This window comes from Mus caroli, unplaced genomic scaffold (assembly GCF_978045245.1).
Source record: "Mus caroli unplaced genomic scaffold, Mus_caroli_1 scaffold_3, whole genome shotgun sequence".
NCBI lineage: Eukaryota > Metazoa > Chordata > Mammalia > Rodentia > Muridae > Mus > Mus caroli.
The window spans coordinates 4747170-4774318 of NW_028227258.1; the positions used below are offsets into that span (position 1 = coordinate 4747170).

The window sequence follows — 27149 nt, forward strand, 5'->3', positions numbered from 1 at the left end:
TTAACCAAAGGTAACATTACCAGAAGTAATCTCAAGTGTCTGATATTGGCCTTATTGTCCTGCTCCCATTTTCTGATAACTCACATGAGACAAGTTATCTTATGGATTTATGCTGTGACTTTCCCATGTCTCAACTCTGTTAATGGCATTGGGAGTTGCCACTGGACCTCAGTGAAAGCATAATGATGGAGATGACAATCTTTATGTTTAGCACAGGAGATTTTCCATGGACAGGAATACAAGCTGAAGCAGGTGAGAGGTTCCTTTGGTGATTTCCATGATTCCTCTACACTATAGACAAGTCAACAATGGTAATCACCATCATTGTGTACATACAAGTTGAAATCTGTGGAATAGATTGGTGGTAACACACATAGCAGCTTCTCTATGGTCTAGAGTGACTTGATGCCAAATAAAATATTTTGATATCATCACTGTTCAGAAATACACTTTAACAGCAAAATTTCTTCTGAACAACAATATCAGTTTACATGCCAATGTCCAGCTAGAGGACTCTCAGAGTCCTGTGCCTAGACAAAGAAGTATGGGCAGTAAATCTCTGTTGAGAAAGGAAGAATTAGACTCTCTCTGTCTTGAGTTCCCTAATTGTTTATCCAGTACAAAGTGGTCAGCCCTGAAATGATATACATACAAAAAAGAGATGCAGCAGGCAGAGTGTGTGTGTGTGTGTGTGTGTGTGTGTGTGTGTGTGTGTGTGTGTGTGTAATGATAATAAAAGAATCCATCAATTTGAGTGAGAGACAATTGGGAAACACAGAAAATGGGAGGGACTGGAGACAAGGGAAGGTACAAAATTAAGTGATTATATTTTAATTAAAATTACATTGAAGAAAAATATTTTAATAATATTAGATTTCAAATTAATGTTCTATTTTTGAATTAATGTAATGTTAATAAATATACTCCAATGAAAATGGCCTAAAGGTTACCTGTCTCTCTATGTGAAGGGAACAATAGCAGCGGTGGCACAACCTTTGGATATGAAGGGCACTGACGTAAAATAATGTGAACTGTCATGTTATGGTTCAAAGAAGCAGAGGAGAAGATGACATTAGCACATTTTTGTTCTGTGTGTCAGACTCAGCCTGAGTGCAGGGAAATGCCTAGGGATACAATGGTGCACATTTTCTAGACACTACTTGACATGGCTTTTGAAAGAGCCTTTTATCCAGGTTATTGCATTATGAAAAATATGGCTCACATAATTTAATTTAACACTCTTTATTCATATAGTATTTTTTAATTTAGAGAAAAAAAAACTGGCATTTGAAATGCAGACTTAGAAATAATAGCTACTTTGGTGATTTAAATAATAGTCCTAAAACTGCACAAAACCCAGGTATTAGGGTAATTTCTAGCTATTTTGAGACAACACAAGAGGGCAAAATACTACGATGGAAATTAAAGTGCATCCATTGGTGTCCCCAAAACTGTATTTTTCATGTACCATTTTTCCTTTAACATACATGAATAATTTTCCTATCCTTTGGCTATAGCTATAATCTTTAACAAAATGTGATTTTTGACTAAGTAACTAAAATGGGAAACTTCCCTGTGCATAAGTTATGCCTGATTATTGTTGTTTTTGCTGTTGTTGTTGATGATGATGATGACGATGGTGATGATTCTATTGAAACCTCATAAACAAGCACAGATTTGCCCATTAAGCTCTCCTAGGGTAAAATGAGGGCCAAGAAGGGATGCTGTCCCTGCCAAGGAGTCAAGAGGCTCAGGCATCAAGGAAGGAACACTTAAAGCCCTCTAGACCTGAAAATAGGAACCAGACATTATCAAGAACCCTTTTCTAGCTCATCACATTCCTTTACCCCTAAAAAGGCTCATGACTCAAATATGATGGAAAAATGTTCATTTCTTAGGGATTTTTTTTGTTAATAAGAAGCCTAAAGAAGTACCCATAAAACAAAATAATGAACTGTTCTGTAACACTGTTAGGATGGGTAATGGGGAGCATTGAGCTAAGTACTGGCATATTACTCACTCAGATCTGAGAATCTGAAGTCATTCTTTACTTTTAAAGAAGAAATTTAGGCCTAGCTGACAAATTGGCTCCTCCCCCTAGAATCTAAAAAGTGCCTAAAATGCAATGAAGGGTTAGACAGACCTGACCTCCTCCCTCCTGTTGGATATTCAGTCAGAATATGCAAGTAGACTGGCAGCATTTTGAACAGCCTTGGTTTTTGGAGTTTGTGATATCCAGGAGGGTTGTACTCTCTTCTTAAACAAATCCCTTCAAGTAACATTTATAGACACACCTCAGAGGCTCAATGAATCAAGTTAAGTGTTAGAAGCTGGACAGAGCCTTCAAAGAACAAATATATTCACAGTCTCTTAAAATATCTGGGTTTCTTAATTGCTACCTATAATTACCTATTTTTGCTACCTATATTACAGCTAATTATTCTCTTTCTCCTGAGTGATTTATTTCTATTAACTTTCATAGTAATTCAGTCTGTTGTATTCATTGTTCCTTTATTTATTTTTTTTCAAGATGGAGCTTGTATATTTAAATTTATGTGGGCACTTTTACAGTCTTTTGTAGGCTCTGTACCGGCAGGTAGCTGGGAGAAGAAAAGCCCAGACCCACTGTGTATCTCTGGGGCTGAGCAGGATGGTAGGAGTCTGTGACTCGAGAAAAACCACACCAAGCCTAGAGTCTGGTCAAAGCAGGACCTGCCTTTAATGTGGCAGCAATTTGCTTATATAGACAGGACAAGGAGGTGGGATAGAAGTATGGGGTGAGATGATGTTTGGGGTGGTGTGAGATGACAAGAGGTGTGGGGTGATCTCACAGGGTCTATAAGAAATTGATACATCAGCTGTAGCTAGGCAGAGGCAGTCTCATTCAGGTCAATAGGTCATGCTGAGTCATTCTAAAGCAAATGACAGGTCTCAAAAATAGAGCCAGGTGCAGGTTTCCAAATAGGGCCCAAAAGTCTTTGTTTTCAGGTCTCAATTTCAGTGGTCTACTAATGTAAATGACACAAACTTCCTTCCTGTGGTAGCCCCTCAAAATGCCATTTAATCTCACTGAAGAACTGAACAGTATCTAGCTTCCTAAGATTATTTTGATTGCATATACTAATTTTCATGTGCACCTTAAAGTCCATATATTAGCAGGTGCATGTATAATTTGTACACAGGTTACAACCATGACATTCCTACTCAACTTTTTCTAGTTCCTACTTCTTGTATTTTCTGTAAATTAGCTTTTCTTCTTATTTGAGAATTGTTTTGTTTTATTAGATTATACCTATCTCTAACCCAAAACTATCTTCTGTGAACTGTTTATGTGAAACTTAGATAACAAATATCCACATACAAATGCATGAAAAAGTATATGAAAAATTGAAATTTTTTTAAAAATTGAAATTTTTGTGTTTCAGGTGTATTTTTAACAAAGGAGGTGAGTGATCTCTTAATACATGGATTGTTTCTTGTCTCAAGAATTTTCTCAGGCTGGAGAGATGGCTTACTGCTCTTCCAGAGGTCCTGAGTTCAATTCCCAGCAACCACAGAGTGGCTCTCCACCATCTGTAATTGTGATCAGATGCCCTCTACTGATGTGTCTGAAGACAGAGACAGTGTACATACGTACATGAAATAAATAAATAAATAAATAAATAAATAAATAAATAAATCTTTTAAAAAAAAAGATTTTTTTCTTTTTTAAAAAAGAAACTTCTCTTGAAGCAGGGAAGACAGGTATATGTGAAAGTTCAAATAAGAATCAGTGCCCTGAGGAAGATGAGTACTGAATGTTAAAGGAGTCTATTGGGTGGACAAGGAAGATATTTTAAGGAAAACTGACTTAAGACATAAGAATAAGAAGGAAAAAGAGAACAACCAGGGCAGGCTGGGTTGAATATTCCAGAAGAAATGACAAACTATATGTGATGGTTTGTGTATCCTTGGACCAGAGAGTGGCACCATCTGAAGGTGTGGCCTTGTTGGAATAGGTGTGACCTGGTTAGAATGGGTGTGTCACTGTGGGTGTGGGCATAAGATCCTCACCCTAGTTGCCTGGAAGTCAGTCTTCTACTAGCAGTCTTTGGATGAAGACATAGAACTCTCAGCTCCTCCTGCGCCATGCCTGCCTGGATACTGCCATGCTCCCACCTTGATGATAATGGACTGAACTTCTGAACCTATAAGCCAGACCCAATTAAATCTTGTTTTTAAAAGACTTGCCTTGGTCATGGTGTCTGTTCACAGCAGTAAAACTCTAACTAAGACACTATACAAAGGTCAGGAGGCAGGGCATTGCTAAACACACCCCAGTGAGCAAAACGTAACTGCTTGTAGTTGTAACCAGAGAGATGAAGTAAGGTCAGATGCTGTGTAGCATTGTAGGTCACAGCAAAGGGTGAGCTGTGCAGCTTTGTAAGCATAGGAGATGTGTGGTATGTGGCATTTTACTATGAAGATAATAGATTTGAACATGGACCACAAGAGTATGAGAGGGTGACTGGATAAGAGACCAAATGGTTCCATCCATCTGGGATGATACACAATAACGCTACAGAATGATACAAAACACATGGAATGCTTCATATGAAATGCCAGAGAGATTGCTGTTGGATTACATAACATCAGAAAAAAATAAGTTATCAAAAATTACTAATAGTAGGTAGACTGCATAAATCGGTGGGCAGTGATAATGTTGGGAAAGGAAAACCTGCAGAAAAAAATGTACTTGGTAAACCACATTAAAAATGTGGACCACGTGGCTGTTCTCACCGTGTACAGTATCTGTACATAAGCATATGCACAGGAGTTCTACCAATTCAAAATCACAACCAAAGCCATTTCCTCAGTGCGTATTTAAAGTTGCTATTAATACAATTTCAAAGTGTTCTCTTCTTACAATAAGTGGGTCTCCTTGAGCCAACATAAATCATTTCTATATAGAGAATTATCAACAAAACATGAAGTCAGGAGGTAGCAGCCCACTAGAAGAGACCAGCTGGCCTACAAGCTTCAGACCACAGAGGAATCGTCAATGAGACATTCCCAACACCAGAAACAAAACATTAAACCCTCTGGGTACTGACAACATCAAACAGAGGCTGAAGCACAAGCCATTCTTTCTCAGTTTCCACAGGCTATTTCTGGAATAGTGTTGCACATGATTTTACTTTGCAATAGAGCATTTACAAAAACTCATTCCTAAGTCAACTGTTATATTTCAGCTATAGCTGTACTAACACCAGGGCCAAGAAGTGGGAGTGAGGGGGGAGGGGAGTGGGGGGGGGGGGCATGGGGGACTTTTGGGATCGCATTTGAAATGTAAAATACGAAAATATCTAATTTTTTTTTAAAAAAAGAAAAAAAGAGAATCAAACAACTGGATACTACTGTACCTAGTTTTTTTTGTTGTTTGTTTGTTTGTTTGTTTTGTCATCTCACTAGTTTTTGGGTCACTGGAGCCCCGGGATAAAGAATTCTGTGTCATTTGCCACTGACTGACCTCATTTGATACTTCTGAATGCATTACAGGTTTATGATCCATTTGTGATATGCCAACTGGTCTCACCTTATTTCAAACCAATGTAATTATGACATGACCCTTCACAAAAGGATGTGAAGTGGTTGCTACTATTGGAGAACTCTCCTGACTTCTCAGCACAGAGACATGGCCTTAAACAGTGAGCAGAGTTTATAGCATTACAATAAGGGGAGGGGGGTAAAGAATGAAGTAAGTGAGGATGGGTGAAGGAATAAGATGAAGGAACCAGGCAACCAGGCGTGCCAACTTCTCTCATGTACTGGGTTTCTTTCTGTTCTGTGAAGTGTGAAAATGTAATCAATGGTACTGGCCCACACCTGCCACTTTCTGCTTTGTTTCTTACAGCACAGTGGAGTGTCTGTGTTTCCTTCCTTGTACCCACACTTACAGCTGCTTCCACCACTGTGATTGGCTGCTGTTAGTGGCAAGCATACAGCAGCACCCAAAGCTCACACTCTGTGTGCTTTCAAATGGTTTATATGTGATTTTACTTTGGAGATATCTAATCTATTGTAAAAATTAACTACTGAACTATCACAACACACATGGGAGCCTGAGTTAGAGGTGTGGCAGCTTGATTCTGGTATTAGAAAGTTACACTTGAATTTGATACCTTTGTGGTACTTTTCTGTAAAGATGTATCCTCACTGTCTTGGTGCTCATAAACACACACACACACACACACACACACACACACACACACACATCACATGCATCACTGAGGTCACTATCTATTTCACAGCAGTTTGATAGATGTGGTGACTCTGAATTTGCAGTATTATCCTTTATTTTTTAATTATTTATCAATTACATCCCAATATCAGCCCCCTTCTCCTCCCAGTCTCCCCTCAGACATCCTCTGCCTCAGTCTCCCCCTCAGACATCCTCTCCTTCCCCACCCCTCACCTTTGACTCTAAGAAGGGGGGGGGGCTCCCCTGGATATCACCACACCCTGGCACATCAAGTTACTGTAAGACTAGGCACATCCTCTTCCACTGAGGCCAGACAAGGCAGCCTAGTTAGGAGAACAGGATCCACCAAAAGGCAATAGCTTTATGGACAGCCCCTGCCCCAGTTGTTGGGGGACCTGCATGTATACCTAGCTGCACATCTTCTACAAATGTGTAGGGGACCAAGGTCCAGTCCATGCTTGCTCTTTGGTTGATGGTTCAGTCTCTGGAAGACTCAAAGTGTCCAAGTTATTTGACTCTGCTGGTTATTCTGTGGAGCCCCCGTCCTCTGAAGGTTCCTCAATCCTTCCTGAAACTCTTCCATAAGTCTTCCTGAGCTCCATCTAATGTTTGGCTGAGGGTCTCTACCTCTGTTTCCATCAGCTGCTGGGTGGAGACTCTCAGAGAACAGATTTACTATCTAGAAGCATAGCAGAGCATCATTAATTGTGTTAGGGATTGGTTCTTGTCCATGGGATAGGTCTTAATTTGGGCCAGTTATTGGTTGGCCATTTCCTCCATCTCTGCTCCATCTTTGTTTCTGTACTTCTCATAAGCAGGACACTTTTTGGAACAGAAGTTTTTTAGGTGAAATAGTGTCCTTATTCCTCCACTTAGGGGCCCTGCTTTAGTTTCTTTATACATCAAAGATGTTTTGGGAATGTGGACTTTGTTGCATACTATAAAGGGATTTTAGAATCACTGCTTCTACTTCTAAAAATTTATACTATTCATTAGGCTTTTGGCAGGACTGAGCACATGGCTAGATTGCCATGTACACTTGAAGATGCTTCACGGCCATGTGTAAAAGTCTGAGTTATCATCATCATGTTATCTCTTCTACCTTTGTTTTCCTTATGTTTGCTTTTCACAATTTTGAGGGCATACTTTTAGAATACTTGTCTTTATTTATTGTATATTCCCAAAGTGTTGACATTGACTATCAGTAAATATACCTCTTTATTCCTAGCAACACTTTTTTCAACTTGTTTGGGAGACTACTAATATAGTCACTTGATCCCCAATAACTGTTTTTTACTTAGAATTTCTTCATATCAGGATAGTCACATGGCATATGAAATTCTAAAACTCAAGTGTACTTGGTTTCAAAAACAGATACGGAATGTTTTTAGCCAATCTGGCATCTTTGCCTTTTCAGGCTATCAATTCATGTTAAATTTTATTTCAATGTAAATTTTCTTTCTTTTATGCCTCATATTCTTTTTCCTTATTTTCTTCCCTTATTGCATTTGGTTTATGTTAAGTGAATATTTTATAGCACTATTTTAAGACTTCCAGTGATTTCTAACTTACGTGCCACATATTTGTTATGCTATGATAAAGTGTAATAAATGTTGCCCAAGTCAATTTCATACGCATGTCTACTACATTATTCTAATATGTATAACTTCATTACCCACTTTCCTACAATTACAAATATCATGTATAGTTTTATATATGTCTAAACAAGTTAAAAACCACCCTATGCATTTTATAATGACTACTTTATGTAATAACTTTAGCAAATGCTAAAAGGAAGACCTACACAATTGGAGCTTGCTATGTTAGCTTTATTACTACTAAAGACTCTATTGGTGTTAGTTCACATCTACCTCCCTTCACCTCTTCACTCCAGCAATGCATTACTCTGCCTTCTTCCTCCATGTCTTTTTACTGGAGAATTGAGTCCATTGATGTTGAGAGATATTAGAGACCAATGATGGTTTCTGTTACTTTTGTTGTTAGTGGTGGTAGCAGGTTTGTGGAATTCTCTTCTTTTGAGATTGTTGTGAGATGATTAATTTCTTGGTTTTCCTTGAGTGTAGGTACCCTCCTTGTATTAGAGTTTTCCTTCTAGTATCCTCTGTAGGGCTGAATTAGTAGAAAGATATTGTTTAAATTTGGCTTTGTCATAGAATATTTTGGTTTCTGCATCTATGGTGATTGAGAGTTTTGCTGTGTATAGTAGCCTAGTATGGCATTTGTGTTCTCTTACAGTCTGTATGACATCTGCCCAGGACCTCACATCATGCTTTGTTTGCCTCATTTGTGTGTGTGTGTGTATGTGTGTGTGTGTGTGAGAGAGAGAGAGAGACAGACAGACAGACAGACAGACAGACAGACAGAGAATCACATCTAGCAATGCATAGTCTATTATAAATTTGAACTGTTTTCAGGTTGTTTGTTTGAAATAAAATAATAAACTCATATGTGTTGAAAAAGTAATGCACCACAGCGATAATCCAGTAGCTCACTGTGCTTTCCGGAAGCGATTCACATACTTTAGTAACAATCCATTGACTAGAGCTAAAATGTAAGTTTCTAACCAAATTCCACAAAAGCTGAGACATCCATAAGAAGGAAAATTTTTAAGCATAAACCCATAACCACTTGTTACCAACAACCTATTGTTTCCTTTGTCCAAACATTCGACACACTGATGAAAGAAAACTAAGCATGCAACAGAATTTTAGTTTGTAAGCCTCATCTCCCAATAAGGTATGAATAACATTTTAGTGTAAAGAGATACACCAAAAGTCCTATTCTTCTGTAATTTGTCCCATCTAACCCTCACATATGGTGACTATAAAAAATAAGAACAGGGAAATCTCAGGTACTAGAGGGCAGCACAATAGACTGGGGTGTCTAGCATAAGCTGGGTGTGATTCTCAGATGGGTAAGTGTGACTGCCTCCTGGGCAAGTAGCTCATCAAGCCTTCTCTGAGTCCTGTCTGAGCTTCTGAGGCTTCTGCTTTATCAAACCCCCTAGCTACACCTACATGGGACTTGGGGATGGAGGACTTCAGGTGGAAGCAACAACAGCCTCCTTTCTGTGCTTGTGTATGCTGAAAAATACAAACTCCGGTTTTAAGTCTTGAATTAGAATTAAATTATCTGCTGAAACCATTCCTTGTAACTGTAATACTGATATGTCTTATTCTACCAGTTCTTGATGCATAGGTATTCTACTAGTTCCTGTTGAGGCGTATCTAGTGTTTCAGACCTATGTTCTTCATCATCACCTTACTGCCTTCAAAAATCTCTAGGAAATGAAAAGAAATTACTGAGTTTATCCCAGAACAGTAGGCCAGAAGTCCACACACTCAATTTAAATTCTTATCTTTGCCACTACTTCCAACTGTGCTTGGTGTAGAAGATTTATTACACAATGCTTTAACACTTAAGTGATAGGAAATAGCTTTCCTCAGCGTATAAGGCCTTGAAATCTCCATCCTCAAACTTTACTCCCAAGCCACAGGCTCTCCTATGCTGGTCTTTACTCCATAGAGTGAACGGCCAATACAGTCAAGAAACAAACTTAGTTTTCTGACTTGTTCCTTGCAGCTTAAAAATAGTTGGCATTTCATGTATTACAGGAAAATATTTTACATTCAAAACAAATGCTCGCCCTCTTTCTAGCCAATGGCAGCAGCTTACTCATTTGTATCGACTGACTCTACAGATGTGACTGTATCTCAGAGTTTGTGTATGATGCTAATGTCTCTATTTACCAGAATGATTCATCCCATGTCCCATTTCAGACAAACCCAAAAATTGATATAGCTCAGTACAATGAAGCTGATGTATATTTAAGAACCCACATGGGTCAGGAGGCCTTCACAGTTATCCAAGTGGAACACATGTCCTCTGAGCCTTACAAAGAAACCAATAGAATAATCTCTATTATTGTTTTTCACTCTGAAGGGATGAGCTCCACTTTTGCTCACAGTCCAGAGGAGAGATTGCTCATATAATTTTCATCTAACTTTGCAGGAGGTTGGCAATATGAGCTATGTGGCAATGTTGCTTAGTTACAAAATAATTCCAAATATAGCCAATTTGATTTCTATGTGATTCTATCCCCCTTTGTTGTTGCCAGTAACAGTAATAATGAAGAAATTTGAATTATTATATAGAAGTAAAATGATCGAAACACAGTATTGTTTGTTTTAGTGTTAAACCGAAAAGAAATAAATTGGTTTTATGTGTACCTGCACTCTACTTGTTCACCTGAAGTGGCTTAATTCATATTATTTTAGATCCTAGTGTTCATCATTCAAGCAAACAAGTAAGGAAGAGAGACTATTAAAATCATATCAAAGCAAGCAGGATGAAATTAGGAAGGTATGATAGATGCATTTGTAGGAAAAAAAGATGGAGGCATAAAATGGAAAAAAAAAATCCTTAAAGTCTTCATTTCAGAATCTAAGTAGATATGTAAGAACACAAAGGATATAATGGAGGGAAATAATAGGAGACTGGACTACTGCGATCACAGGCACTTTGTCAAGATGACCTCCAAATAATTAGCCCTATGAACTTATACTCTGAATAGAAAATGTTCTCAGAAATAGCATTTATTCAACAGCTGGTGCTTCCTACCAGAGTTTGACTTCTTTGCAGTTGCCTAGGACAAGCAGCTAGTGCTCAGGAATGAGGAAAAATTTCATTCACCCCCAGTTCTAATGAGGGATTGACGTGTACTGGCATTTCAGACACTTCAGGCCCTGTAATATCAGATGGCTGTGCCCTTTCAGCACCAAGACATGGTCCTAGCATCTAATTTCTAATATTAAACACACTCTTGTGAATAGATTACAACATGCAATGTTCAGTATAATACTAACTTGAATGAAATATGAAATGTTTACCAGCCACAATGAAATACAATACTACCTGCAAATTTTGACTTATAATGACATATCATTTTCAAAATAAAAAAACAAATTATTTGGTTAGAGTACATTAGAATTAAAATTATTAAATTATTATTATGAATCTAAGGTAAGGAAGATAGTTGCAGAAAATCACTAGTACCTAAATACTTTGCAAATACAAGCATCTTGCATATTATTTACAACAAAACTCAGTGGCACTTTGGTCTCAAATATACTGAACTAACTAGTATATTCTGTATATTCAATGATCTATATGAAATGACACAAAGCATATCCTAATTACAGTACCAAGAGGAGTGTGGAGGGAGGTACTCACTTCATATTTTGCAGTATTCCCACAAAACAAGCAGTTTGACAAGCTCTGCACCTTGTTCCTTGATTTAACACTATTGGTTAAATAAACTTGGCTACAACCCATTACTGGAGAGATTAGAGGTAGGTGGATTTGGAGTGACCTGGTTGAGTGAGAGAGACTTGAAGAGGAAGAGCAAGTACAAGAGGAAAGAGGCAGCCAGCATGAGGGGAGCTGAATGATGAGCACATGGCCAGAAGAAACAACAAGTATCTAGGGTACGCCATTAGGGAAGTAGCCAGTCTAGCAGTTAGAAGACTTGATTAGGTGTTATAGCCCCAGTAATTTTCAAAGTCAAATAAAATAACCACAGTCAGAGTCTCATTTATTTGTAAGCTACTAAGGAAAAGGCTTAAATAGGCTATAATACAGGGAAAAGGCAAGTATTGAGAATGGTTTCATGTCTCCCTTTATATTAATTGCAACTTCTCTTCATCAGGGTTCTTAGCTTAGTTATCAGATGAATAAAGTTCATTACTGAGTTAAATTTATTCTTTTTTTTTAAAGATTTTATTTATTTATTATATGTAAGTACACTGTAGCTGACTTCAGACACTCCAGATGAGGGAGTCAGATCTCGTTAAGGATGGTTGTGAGCCACCATGTGGTTGCTGGGATTTGAACTCCGGACCTTCAGAAGAGCAGTCGGGTGCTCTTACCCACTGAGCCATCTCACCAGCCCCGAGTTAAATTTATTCTTATCAAATTTATGCATATATGTATTTTTGTAAGGAAAGTTAAAAATTGTTTAAAAAATTTAAAAACCTCAATATAAAATAAAATAAGAGATCAATACTATGAAGACTTTACCTGAATACATATTATTTATGCACACAAACTGATGAAAGAGTTGAAGGCATAACTTAGTGGTAGAATATACACAAGTAACAAGGCCTTGTTTTCAGTTCCCAGTGTCTCACATGCACAAACAAACCAAAAGCATCACACAAAATAATATAATGAAATCACAGCTTATTTGTTAATATTGGAAATTCTTTTATCTGGAAAAAGTGTATATACATATATTTATATTATATATCTTTGTATGTCTCTATCTGTGAGTGTATCCCCACATATATTCCCACATATATATGTATATATTATTATATATTATATATCATATGTATTGTGTGTGACATGTTTTTATATAGTACACCAATGTAAAATGTAAATTTCTTTCCAAGCACCATACATATTATGTTTGTCAGTGATCGATAGAGGAACAGAACTTATCGAATGAATATAAATTAAGAGAGTAATTAGTAAATGGAGTAATTAGGTTGTCTTATTGTCTGTGTAGACCAACAATAATTTTCTTGTATTGGGAAGATGGAGAACATAGTAGTTAGTAGTTTCTCAGTCCATCAGGCTAGTTGCCTCAGCAGCACCAGTCTAGAATTGAAGACCTGGAGAATTCCTGGGCAACTGTTGGTCTACATTGGAAGCCTGAATGGGCACAAGTACTAATATAAATTAAACACATTGCAGCAACAGTAGAAATAAACTTGTCAGTCAGAATAAAGATATACAGAAAAAAAAAAAAACCAAATAAACAAAGATTTATTCCATAAGGCTGTCTTCCAACTTCAAATAATCTGATTTTAAAAATCCAATGTCTTGTCTTCTGCTTCATTACAGTTCCAATAATACTGACACCTAAAATTAATCCACAAACATATGTTCTCCAAAAGAGTGTCCTTCAATGTGATGTGTGTAGGCATTGTTTTCTACATTTCAATGAAATATTGGCAAATACTGCATTATTAACTTGCTGGACATTATAAAGCAGATGGACCTTACAAATATTTACAGAACATTTCACCAAAAACAAAAGAATATACTTTCAGTTCAGCAATTCACACAACAATTTTTAAAATAGAAGAGATACTCAGACACAAAGCAAGTCTCAACACATATAAGAAAACTGAAATAAGCCCTGAATCCTATGGGACTGAAATAAATTAAAGCTGAATATCAGGAACAACAGAGAGCTTACAAACTCAGGGAAACTAAACTTGCTACTGAATTAAAAATTATCAAAACAACACCTTCTAACTTTGCATCTCTGCTGGAACCACTGGCAAAGTGCCATTCCTGTCCCCCAAACTCCACAATATTCCTAGAAGGTCTGCCCTAACCTAGGTCTCAAAGGAGGTCGGTTCCAGTCTGAGACACACAGGCCAGTTAACACCAGAGATGACAATATGGCAAAAGGCAACCACAAGAACATGAGTAACAGAAGTCAAATTAATTTAGTACCATCAGAACCCAGCTCTCCTACCACAGCCTGAATAACCTATCACACCAGAAGAGAAAGACTCTGACCTAAAATACCATCTCAAAAAGATGATAGAGATCTTTAAGGAGGATATAAAAACTTCCTTTAAAAATACAAGAAAATACAGGCAAACAGGTAGAAGCCCTTAAGGAGAAAACAAATTAATTCCTTGAAGAAATACAGGAAAATACAATCAAACAGATGAAGGAATTGAACAAAACGGTCCAACACCTAAGAAGAGAAATATAAATAATAAAGAATTCACAAATGGAAGCAACCCTAAGATGGAAACCCTAGGAAATAGATCAAAAGGTACAGATGCAAGCATCACCAACAGAATGCAAGATATGGAAGAGAGAATCTCAGATGTAGAAGAGACATAGAAAACATTGACTCAACAGTCAAAGAAAATGCAAAATGCAAAAAGCTCTTTATCATCTGGGCCATTTTGCCAGAGTAGAAAGACAAGATTCAAGTACAAATGTTTCTAGAAACAATTTGGAATGCACATTCAAAAAGATGTCAGAAGATGGAAAGGTATCCCATGCTCATGGATCAGAAGGACTAACATAGTTAAATGGTTATCTTACCAAAATAAATCTACAGATTCAATGCAACTTGATATGGCAAAAACAATTCTCAACAATAAAAGAACTTCTGGAGGAATCACCATCCCTAACCCCAAGCCGTACTCCAGAACAATTGTGATTAAAACCATATGATATTAGTACAAAGACAGACATGCTAATTAATGAGATAGAATTGAAGATCCAGAAATAAACCCATGCACCAATGGTCAGGTGATATTTGAGAAAGAACAAAAACCACACACTGAAAAAAAAAAAAAAAAAAAGAAAGCATGTTGAACAAATGATGCTGGTCTACCTAGAGGTCTGCATGTAGAACAATGCAAATTAGTCCATATTTATCACCTTGCACAAAGCTCAAGTCCAAGTGGATCAAGGACCTCAACAGAAAACCAGATACACTGAATCTAATAGGAGAGAAAGTGGGAAAGAGCATCGAAGGCATTAACACAGGAGAAATTTTTCTGAACAGAACACCAATGGCTCAGGATCTAAGATAAACAATTAACACATGGAACCTCATGAAACTGGACAGCTTCTGTAAGGTAAAAGACAATCTCAATAGGACAAAATGGCAACGTGCAGATTGGGGAAAGATCTTCACTAAACCTACATTAGATAAAGGGTTAATATTCAAAATATATAGAGAACTCAAAAAAAAATAGACTCCAAAGAACAAAATAACCCAATTTAAAAATAGGATACATAAATAAACAGAGAATTTTCAACAGAGGAATCACGAATGGCCAAGAAGCACCTAGAGAAATGGTCAATATCCTTAGTCATCAGATAAATGCAAATCAAAACAATCCTGAGATTCCACCTTACACCACTAAGAATAGGTAAGAAAAAACAAAACAAAACAAAACAAAACAAAACAAAACAAAACCCTCAAGTGACAGCACATGCTGCCTAGGATATGGAGAAAGAACACTCCTCCATTGCTTGTGGGATTGCAACTGGTACCACTACTTTGGAAATCAATCTGGCCATTCCTCAGATTATTGGAAATCGTTCTACCTGGAGATTCAGTTATACCGCTCCTGGCTATATACCCAAAGCATGATCTACCATATGACAAGGACACTTGCTTCACTATGTTTATAGCAGCCTTATTCCTAATAGCCAGAAACTAGAAACAACCCAGACATCCCTCAACAGAAGACTGAATACAGAAAATATGGTTCATTTGTACAATAGAATACTATTTTCAGCTATTAAAAATAAGAACATCATGAATTATGCAGGCAAATGAATGTAACTAGAAAATATCATCCTGAGTTAGGTAACCATCCCCAAAAGGGCATAAATGGTATGTATATATTCACTGATAAATGGATATTAGCCAAACAGCACAGAAAACCCATGCATGACACAACCCATAGACTATAAGAAGTTTAAGAAGAAGGAAAGCCCAATTGAGGATGTTTTGATCCCATGTAGAAGGGGGAACAAAATAATCGTGGGGGCAGAGAGAGAGAGGGACCTGGATAGGAGAGGGGAAGGGGATGGGAAAACAGAGGCAGGATCAGGTATAGGGGAGACAGAAGAGAAGCCCAGATGTCCAGGAGAATGAATCTAAATATGCAGCTTCTAGGGGTGGGGTCTCAGGAACCTCTAGAATGTCCTAGGGACCTGGGATGTGAGAGGATTCCAGGACTCGGTGGGGATATCCTTTGCAGAAATGCCCAAAAAGGGGAGATGAAACCTGAAGAAACCACACCCAGTATATAGACAGGATCCCCAGTGGAGGGATGGGGTCACTAACCCACCTTCAAAACTTTTGACCCACAGTTGTTCCTGTCTAAAAGAAATGCAGGGACAAAAATGGAGCAAAGAGTGAAGGAAAGGCTATCCAGTGACCAGCCCAACTTGGGATCCATATCATGTGTGGGCCCCAAACCCTTACAGTATTACTGATGCTATATTGTGATTGCAGACAGGAGCATAACATGTTTGTTCTCTGAGAGGTTCTACCAGCAGCTGTTTGTGACAGATGGACAGACAGGCAACCACTGAACTGAGATAAGGGACCCCTATGGTTCCCCTATGGGAAAGGACTGAAGGATCTGAAGAGTATGGCCACCACATAGGCATTCCAACAGTGTAACCCAGACACCTGTGAGCTCCCAGAGACTAAGCCACAAACCAAAGAGCATACATGTGCTGCTCTGTGGTCCCTGGCACCTATGGAGCAGAGGACTTCCTTGGCTCAACTCATTAGGAGAGGATATACCTAATCCTGTAGAGATTTGATGCCCCAAGGAAGAGGAATGACAGGAGGAGCATCTTCTCAGAAACAAAGGGGAGGGGGAATGTGGTGAAGAATTCTAGGAGTGAAGATCACAAAGGTGGGGTATCACCATTTGAAATGTAAATAAATAAAATAATAAAAAATTGTCAAGACAAAATGTATGAAAAATAATCAAAGGCTTTTTAGAACAACACACACATACACAAACACAAACAATGGGGTAGTTAAAACAATCTTATATAATAAATGAAACTGCTGGAAGTAACGGTTGTAACTCTAAATATGACAATATATGTTAAATATAAATGTTACAATGAAATATTGTAAAGAAGGAGAATTACTGCCAGGCATAGTGGTGCATGACTTTAATCCCAGCACTCAGGAGGCAGAGGCAGGCAGATTTCTGAGTTTGAGGCCAACCTGGTCTACAGAGTGAGTTCCAGGACAGCCAGGGCTACACAGAGAAACCCTGTCTCAAAAAACCAAAAATAAATAAATAAATATATAAATAAATAAAATAAAATAAAAAGAAGAAGAAGAAGGAGGAGGGAGAGGGGAGGGGGAGAGGGAGGGGGAGGAGGAGGAAGAGGAGGAAGAGGAGGAGGAGGAGGAGGAGGAGAATTACTGAGATAATATAGTAGAAAATTACTCAAACCTCAATGTGTATTTTAGAGTCCAGTGTCTGTAGTTCCAAATCACTGTGCTTGGTTTGTTGTTGCTATTTTTTCCTCTCATATCAAAACATACCAACCTTTATGAATGTGATGTCTTGGTTGTTTTGATTTTCCATCAATATATTTTGTTTTCAATTCATATGAAAGACAGGAAATGTGTTTTCCATACTCAGTAGAATATTTAAAATCAGCAGGAGAATATCTCATCTGTGAAGACAAATAAAGGCATTTGTGGGTCTTGTTTCTTGTTGCTGTGATAAAACACTTTGACAAATGCAATGGAATATAAAAAAAGAGTTTGCCTCTCAACTCCAGGTTACAGTCCACCAATGACCTGTGGGAAGTCAATGCAGCAGGCACTTGAAGCAACTAGTTAGAGTCAAAGGCAAACTGCATAGAATTAATACATAAATGACATGCTGAGTTAACTTTCTCCATTTGTATTATAGCTCAAAATCTTCTTCCTTTGGAATGGCACCACCTACAGTGGGTTTGTTTTCGTACTTCAGCTAGTTAAGATAACCCAAATACACACATTCACAGGCCAAGGTAATCTATAAAATCTCAGTGAAAATCTTCGAAGCTGATTCTAGATTATGTCAAGTTGATAATAAAAACTAACCAAATCAGTGATATCAAATATTTCAGGGTTTCAAGGAGTCTTCTCATATGTAATGCAGTAGTATGACATTTATATTTAAAACTCTGTAAGACAACTAACATTAAGAAAGAATTTATAAGCTCCATTGTTTATTGCTTTGTTAAGCAGCCTGATAAGAACAGTCAATGATAGCAACAGTCAGTGAGAGAAACAATCAGTGATAGGAAAAGTCAGTGATAGGAACAGTCAGTGGTAGGAACAATCAATAGCTGGAACAATGATAGCAACAGTCATAGCAACAGTCAGTGGTAGGAACAGTTAGTGAAAGGAACAGTCAGTGGTAGGAACAATCAATGTTTGGAACAATGATAGCAAAAGTCATAGCAACAGTCAGTGCTAGGAACAGTGGTAGGAACAATCAGTGCTAGGAACAATTAGTGATAAGAACAGTCTGTGATAGAAACAGTGGGTAGTAGAAAAAGATTCAGTGATAAGAACATTCAGTGATAATGAGACAGTGACAGAAACAGTCAGTGATAGCAGTGGTCAGTGGTAGGAACAGTCAGTGGTAGCAACAGTCAGTGGTAGGAACAGTCATTGATAGGAACAGTCAATGCTAAAAACAGTCAGTGATAAGACCAGTCTATGCTAAGATCAGTCAGAAGTAAGAACAGTCAGTGATAGGTATAGTCAGTGATCAGAACAGTCAGTGATAGCAACAGTCAGCAATAGCAACAGTCAGTGATAGCAATAGTCATGTGTAAGAACAGTGAGAGATAGCAACAGTCAGTGATAGGAACACTCAGTGAAAGGACAGACACCAAAGTGGTAAGGACAGACAGAGGTAGGAACAGTCAGTGGTAGTAACAGACAGTTGTAGGACTTGTCAGTAATAGAAACATTCAGTGATAGGTATTGTCAGTGGTAGGAACAGTGAGTAATAGGAGCAATTAGTGAAAGGAACAGTCAGTCGTAGGAACAGTCAGTGATAACAACAATCCATGATGTAAACAGTCAGTGATACCTTGGGAAAATTTTATAAAGGCAGTGGAAAGAAGAGGCCCTATCCATAAATAACAGATGCAACATGTTTTGTCAGAAAGCCTGAGGAAGTTTCTGAGAAAGAAAGGGATGGACACACCATTACCTTACAGAACACTTAATGTGCCGCAGATAGGAAAATAGACTGTAATATAAGGATAGACCTTGGAATGGGGTCAGAATACATTTTAGTATATGTGGGAGCACAATGGAGCACTGATGAGAAAGAAGCTTCCTGGGGAGCAGGTGTAGACTGTGTCCTAATTAGTGAGGTGCTGACACACTCCATTAGCTTCTTCTCTTCACAGATCCAGCAGGCCACCTAGGACCCAGAATCAGGGAAAAGCCTTTGTCATTGCTTCACTCTATCTGCATGGCTTTCCATTCTGGAATATGGCATCCACATTCATCTCACAAAGTTGGAGATCAGAAAATGAGAGGGTACAGACCTTGTTTCTAAATTAATATCCTAAATTCTAAATTAATATCCTAAATTCTAAATTAACCACAAAGGTTAATTTAGAAACTTCCATTAAGATTTCATTGGCTTTCCACTTATTCAGAGGAACATATGAGAACTGGAGCCAGAGGGAAAAGTCCAGGGGTAGGGATAGAGGCATGGCTAGAAAAAAATTGGCATACTGGTAAAAAACAACAACAAAAAAAAACATATTAGTGAATCATTAATATATGAATACTGTGTTTTATAAAATCTGTTACATTTATTTATTGAAGAAATACTGTTTTATCAAAATTGTTACATTTATTTATTATTTATTGTTTACTTGTGTGTGTGTGTGGGGGGGGTAATACATGTATACCATGGTACATATGTAAAAGTCATATATGGAGAGAGTTGGTTTTCTCTTCCACCATATGGGTCACAGAAAATCAAACTCAAGTTGTCATGCTCACTGACCAGCATCTTTTCTTTTAACTTACTGAGCATATGTGCCCAAGCATATATTACATTATCAATTGTCAGAATGGTATGCCTTCTCTGATAAGATACACTATTTTATGAAGGTCTGTGGATTCATTTTCAGATACCTCCGTGTCATTAATTTTAAGTTTGTTATGGAAAACTTACATAGTACTTATAATCCACTGTTGTTTTATGCACTTTACAGATCCTTGCCATCATTTAATACCCAGAACAGATAACAGTTGTGCTCTTTTACTGTGAAAGCCTCATAATTACCTTCACTCAATAGAATAAAGCTGTATCTTTGCCCCAGATCACTCAGGACTCATTCCCTGTTTGGATGGATGGTTCTAACTTCATCTAAACCGTAAGTCAGTTAAGTTTCTGATAAAGATTAGGGTGGAAAAGCCATTATGCTTCTGTTATACTTTGACATTGCCCCTCACCCCAATATTTAGTTTTCTGCCACACATTCTAATCCAGGCAATACAGGCATTGGTAGTTAAATCTGTTTTTTCTGTTGGGTGTGGTAGAGCATGCCTGTAATTGTATAGGTAGAAGTGGGGAGATCAGAACTTCCCTGCACTATGAGGTGAGCTTAAGGAAACACTTAGACTCTCAGTCTTTATACATCTCTATGTGATCTTCTCTGGTTTAGCGTTCTCTTCTGTGTTCTCTGACTGAAGTGTATCTATTTGTCCTCAGCAGTGACGGAACCTTCGGTGCTCATCCGGCTGGTGTTCTGCACTTTCTCCTCCAGTTCTCCGCAGTGACGAGTTTTTGACTTATCATTCTAAGACCATTCATTTTCATTACCTCCATGATGAAAACCACTCCTTTTTGCTAGGAATGCAGATAAACAGGGCACTTTCAGCTCAGGGACTTCCTGTTTCCTAAGACTGACAGCATATACCTTCTTAGTCATAACATCAACATGTAGTAGCAAAACATGGCATGGTTTTAGATAAAGATGCTTCTATTGGGACTTAAATTCAGTTCAATTGAAACAATTAGACCAAAACAATTGTGTAGACTGCTACTTTTCAATTAATTCCATGATGGTAATTTGTAAACACAAATACTTCTTCTATAAATCATCTTCCTGCTAGTGTTCCATATTAATACCCTCTTACATTAACACATATGTGCAACTGACTGCATGCTAGAAATACCACAAAATAGAGGCCAGCAGTGTTAGGGAATCACAGGCCCAGGACACTACATACTATTGCTTAGTTATAAAGAGAAATGATATCAACCATTATTTACAAAGTTTTTTATTTTTTCTTTTACATTCCTTTTTTTTTTTCAATCTGTCTTCTTAGTATCTCTCTCTAAGAGACCAGTTCTATTTTCAGCCTTGGTCAGAGAAGCTCCTTTTTGTTCACTGAGGTATGACTAATGAAGAGATTCACTACTGAATGATATTTTTGTACACTATGTATTCAAATGCTGATGTCTGTTTCTAGAAATCTAGTTGCAGTCCAGATTTGGTATTATTATTATGAAGCATCTCCTGCCAGTATTTTGTAAAACATTGTTTTCTAGCACTTTCTAATTACTCATTAAGGAGATGAACAGACAATAGATGGACAAGAGAGGAAAAAATAGGTCTTTGGTGCAGGGGTTAGGGCGGGGGTCCTTGGGAGATAACCAAGCTGTTGCCATCAGGACATGGATAAAGAAAAAGGGCAGGCCTTAGATAGCAGGTAATGAGCCGCATGGCCGAGAAGTAGGCTAGTCCAGCACTGTCAGGTTAGAATTGCTCAGAATCTGCCCAGCAATTGTACCTAAAGCTTTTAACAAATATAAATATCTCCATGCCATTATTCAGAGCAAAGGCTGGCATACAATGGCCTAACTTTTACAATTCACAACTGGTCAAACTGCGTGTAAGAAAAGACTGTTGAGCACTGAACCATAAACAGAGCATCTATATTACTCTATGAAAGACACAGGGAACATCATGGATGAGGGGTATGAGAAATAGAAGAGCCAGATGTTAGGGCGGAGTGCTATGGAACTGGGTATTTTGAACATGGCAAAGTCACTGAACTCATGAACAACCTCGTCCAATACCTGTAGAAGTTTGGATGCATCACATGCATGGAGATGATGGCTGGTAAGACCCTAACCCTTGCTGGGAGACTCTGCACAGGTAATGAGTGCTGCTGTTGTGGCCACTGACAATCTGCTTATGCTTCATTAAATAGGCTGCACTGATGCTCATTCAGGAAACAATCATTAAATTTAGTGATGACTGGTTGAGAAGAAATAGAGCTTCATTAGAAAACAGGAGGCCTGAAAGAGAGTGACAGGGAGTGCAAAGTGTCCTGAGTCAATAAAAGAGGGCAACAGGGATGGAAAGTGTCCTAAGGCAACACAGAAGCATATAATAGTGCCAAAGAATAACACAAAGAGATCATGTTAAATTCCTTTTGAACATAAAATGGTCCAACTTTTCTTCTAGAAATTATACTTTATCCATTAGAAAATGAGTTTCCTAGCAATCTTGCTTTACTGTAGTTATTAAATTCTATTAGCCAAGAGTAAGAAAACAAAAATTATATTTGTTAGATATTAGAAATATAGTCTCAATTGTAAATTATATGTTTTCACAATATATGTATTTAGACATATAAATCCAAATAAAGAAGGTATAGTTAAGGAGGACATATATAATATATAGGCGACATATATAAAATCACATATAAATATTTACTAAATTATCCAATTTATCCTCCTTCATGATTCACTTGTCTCTCATCATTTAAGATCACTGAGACTTTCCTAAGACAAAAATGCATGAAGAAAAGCTCATGTGTTACACTAAGATAAATCCATAAGAAGATCATCGAATAATCAATTATCCAATAACTAAACTAGTGCTGTCAAAAGCAGAAATGGCTTCCTGTTATATGTAAAAAGAGAAAGAGTGAATGTAAGCCACCCACACACTGATCGTTGAGCTCATGGAGAAGAAAATTTATCAAAATACTGGCGATATATAATAGAGACCTTGTTTTCACCAACACAAAGTATAATCTATATTCAAAGTACTTTTGAATACCAGGCACTTGTACACAGTGACTTTAGAAAATATGTATGGCTATTTGTTCAGGGAATATTATTAGTTGATGTTAAGTTAAATAAATCAGAAATGCATTCATTTAATGGAGCCAGAGCTAACTCTGGCTTAGATGTGAAGGCACCATATCTGGCTGTTTGTGGAAAGACAGTATAATTTGGTAGAGATCTGAGTAACTGAGCTCCCAAGTGGCTAAGAGTAATGATTAGTGGGACAGTATCATCAAGGGTCTGTTCTAATGCTATGAGTTATTTCTCTCTCACCCCAGTGTTTATCAATACTTATATGCAAGCTTTGAATGAAAATATAAAAACCTGTTCATTCCGTTTCTTGATGAACAACTCCACTTAACAGCAACCAGAAATATTGGTTGTTGTTAACAGACTGGTTAACAGTACTATTAAGAGACTGAAGTCTTTGGGATAGTTGTATAGAGGATGTTATATTGCAGTTGGACAAATTAAGTTAAATCGCTATCATTAAATTTAATCAATTAAATTACATTAAATAACTTGAGTACATGGGTGATAAAGACAAAAGCTCCCAGGCATGGTTGGGAAGCACCTGCAGGAGAGTGTGCTAGAATCTCTTCTAGAGTGAGGGAATTGTTCTAACATTCTTTTCCCTACTGAAGCACTCCATCAGATCTTGGAAACACAGTTTCACATGACTACAGATCTCCTAGAGCATCAAATGGAGTCTACCAACTATGCACTCTACAGATGACAGACTAACATAGAGAGAAAGCATACTCTGGGTAACTCAGTTCTGTGCAATTCCAGGCAAAGAAAAAGTAACAGAATAATTCAGGTTTCAAGTTTCTCTGATAGTTTTCACTCTGAAGTTCAAACAAAGCTTAAAATTTCCATGCTAACCTTTCCCTAAAACTCCATGCCTAACCCTGTAGCAAATCTTTGCTCTCTTTTCTCTTGGATACACTATAAATACATCTGTGTATTCCTGCTGTCCTCCTTTGAGCCTAAATCTAGAATCATCCCTTTCCAGTCCAAACCAAACCCTTGTATGTCATTAACAAGATACATTTATATTGATCAAAATACATTTTTGTGTGGTTTTAAATGCCCTGATGGCTGTTTTGGTTGCTAACTTTTTGCTGTGAACTACATAAACTCAGAAAAATATAACCTGTGACCATATCAACAAACTCATCTCATCTCTGGCTGTGGTTCAGTGAACACCTGCCACACTGGATTTCATTTAGCCTCATAAACACATCCCAAACAAAACAAGCTATTACATGGCTCAGGGCATTGTGCACAGGGCTCTATTTCCAGAACTGTGCATGGCTAGCTTCCTATGCTTTAAGCATTCACTAAAAATACTTTCTCCTTAGAAAAACTTCTGTCACAGTCTTATGAGAAGCTCTCTCTGCCCTACCCAGCAGACTCCACTCAGTATTCTATGCACACTGTATCAACCACTTATCACAGTGCTTACTTACTAAACTTTCCACGAAAATCTGGTCCTTAGGAAGGACTTCATTTACAATATTTCCTTGGAGTTGTGAATGGCCCTGAAAGTCAGAACATATCCAAATCTTTTGATAAGTATGCCCTGAGTAGTGATCCAAACAACAAGCCAACGAGCCAACAAACAGCCATGTGAGAGTGGAGAGTTTGTGGAGCTTCAGCTATCACTTCATGTGATAGATAATGGAGCTCCTCCACTCTTAAGGGAGAATCTAATAACCAGAATTAAGCTTTAAAGAAATTATAGTTTATATTTTATATAGCACCTAAAACTTGCAATATTACTGTCACTTATCTTGGAGTTATTTCATACCTCATACTACTGTGTGACTGTGTGAGATTTTCACTCAGCAACTCTTTATAACTACCACACCGTCTTCTAAGCTCTTTCTCCTGTATACCAACTCTGGCATGGAATTTTCTAGAATATCTGCAACTTTACTCATTCCTGATTTTGCCACATCCTTACAATGGATAAATATAAGCCTCTGGAAGGAATTAGTATGTCTTTTCTCAGTCACCACCTTGAACTTCTGGTGGCTACACATCATTATACGTTATACATTATACAGGAAGAGGCAATAAAAAAGAAAATCCTCTCTCATTCGGGACTCAGTTGAGATACTAACAGATGATCTGTAAAAGGCACAGAAAGGGAGCCCACAGTCACACAGCATAAGCAATCGTAGCAAGGAATACAACCTTGTGGTATCACTAAACACCAGACCACTTAACTGAGGATAAACTGAAGTTTTGAGATTTACGAAGTGAATCCATACTTGGTTGCAAAACCATGCTAGACGGTTATGGCAGGCAGGTCTTCCTTTGGAGACAATGATTTACTGTCCTGAAACAGTGACAAGTGGGTTTCAGTGATAGCATGCCTTTCTTCTCTCTTGACCCACATTTAAATACTTTACAGTAAATTCATATTTCTTAGATTCAAGCCACATTTTTAACCTTTTGATTGTTTTTCCAGCCTGTGAATTATTTTGGCTTCTGTTTCCACATTTTATGCAATGGAATCAATGGGTTTCTATTTGACAAGAGATCATAGCATTTGATCTAAGAAGTTCATGGTACAGTCAGTACTCTTTTATATCACCAACATGCTGTACTGGAGTAAAGGAGTTTGTGCTGCAGATCACCCTAGAAACATGTTCAGAGTCACAGTTGATCCACAGTCCTTGGTGTCTTATCTTCTGCTTGGTTTTCTCCTTCATGACTTCCAAATTGGTTTCCAGATCCCAATGTGTGAACCCAGACAAAAGAGCTTTTAGATGCCACTCAAAAGATCTAACTTTTGGACTACCCAAAACATTTAATCAAGTTTATCCTAATGAACACTCTTGGCTCTGTTGTTCAGATTCACACTCTTATTGAAAAAACAGAAAGCTGCACACCAGGGAGCTTGTGTACTGTGGGTAGCAAACACATACATTATCAGGGCTCTCAGAAGCAGTCTGCAAGAATATACATCTGTCCTCAGGGATCTTAATTGCAGGCTGGTATTTGCAGTCAGCTTTCAAGAGTAAGTGCTGATTCCCAGAACTAGACAGAGAGAAGGGGTGTCATTCCAAATACACTTTTAGGAGTAATGACTGTAGTTTGAGATGCTAACCTTTAAATAATGGCAAGTTTAAACATTACTTCATGAACTGCTACTACCTTGCATTTGATGCCAATATTGCTTGGTCTGAAAGAGGATTCAGCCAGACAGTACCCTAAGGCAATGAAGACAATGCACAAAAGGTGACCCATATAAGCACAAGAGGCAAAGTACATATAGGAAGTACATAACTCTTCTGTACAAAATGGAATACAACAAAAATAGCCATGGAAAATGAAGGTGATAGATATGTTTATTGCAAATGTCCAGTTTTAGAGCATATAAAAATTCATTGTAGAAATGACACATTTGCTTGGCTCAAGATTGTTTGTTCTATTTTAGGGTCCATCATAAGCAACACCAGAGGCACTGACAAATCCAGCATTGAGCTCTCTTTTTTGTCATACAGTGAGTGCTTAGCAGTGGAGTTTGGGAACCTAATAACACACTGCAAACTTCCACAAGAGTTTAAACTTTTACTTCACAGTGAGGGAAATGAATGTTTAGGCTAGGCTCCAGTTATGTCAACAACAAGAACACTGCCTACAGCTTCTACAGTTCAGTGTAAACTCCATTCTGTCTGAAGTCACAGTGTAGCTGATACAACTTTCTTTATAAACTCTCCACCTACTCACATCGACAATATGTCAGCCAATCTCCAACGTTGTTTACATAAATATAATATTGTTGTCCAATGAAATGATGCAAAACTATCACTGGAGGGCAGAAGAGATGGGTCAGTAGGCAAAGCATTTACTGACCATGTGTGAGAACCAGAGCCCTTGGAGAGGAGTGTGATAATGTACACCTATGATCCAAGACCTGCCATGCTAAGAGAAAAGACGCAGATGGGGAAAACCCTCACGATGCTTCCTGTCTAGCTAGCCTGGCAAACAAAGCAGTGAACAACAAAGCAACCCTGTCTCAAAACCAGGGTGGGAGTCAAGCATCAACATCTAAGACCAGCACACACCAAGAATCATCAATGAAGGTCTAGCAAGATGGAAGTAAATTAATAAATTCCCCTGGTGGTCAACTGCAAAAAGACAAGATGGTGAAGAGACAGCTCCAT

The 27149-nt window shown here is 37.9% G+C and overlaps 1 protein-coding gene across 2 annotated transcripts in view; it reads right to left on the reverse strand.

Annotated features, from left to right (window-relative positions):
* Positions 1-27149, reverse strand: part of Lrriq3 (leucine rich repeats and IQ motif containing 3) — an 86374-nt gene that overhangs the window by 11819 nt on the left and 47406 nt on the right. For both annotated transcript variants that reach the window (XM_085835371.1, XM_021158005.2), the window contains one exon: positions 17401-17530. In XM_085835371.1, the coding sequence (XP_085691497.1) occupies positions 17401-17530 (130 nt within the window). The remainder of the gene's footprint in view (positions 1-17400; positions 17531-27149) is intronic.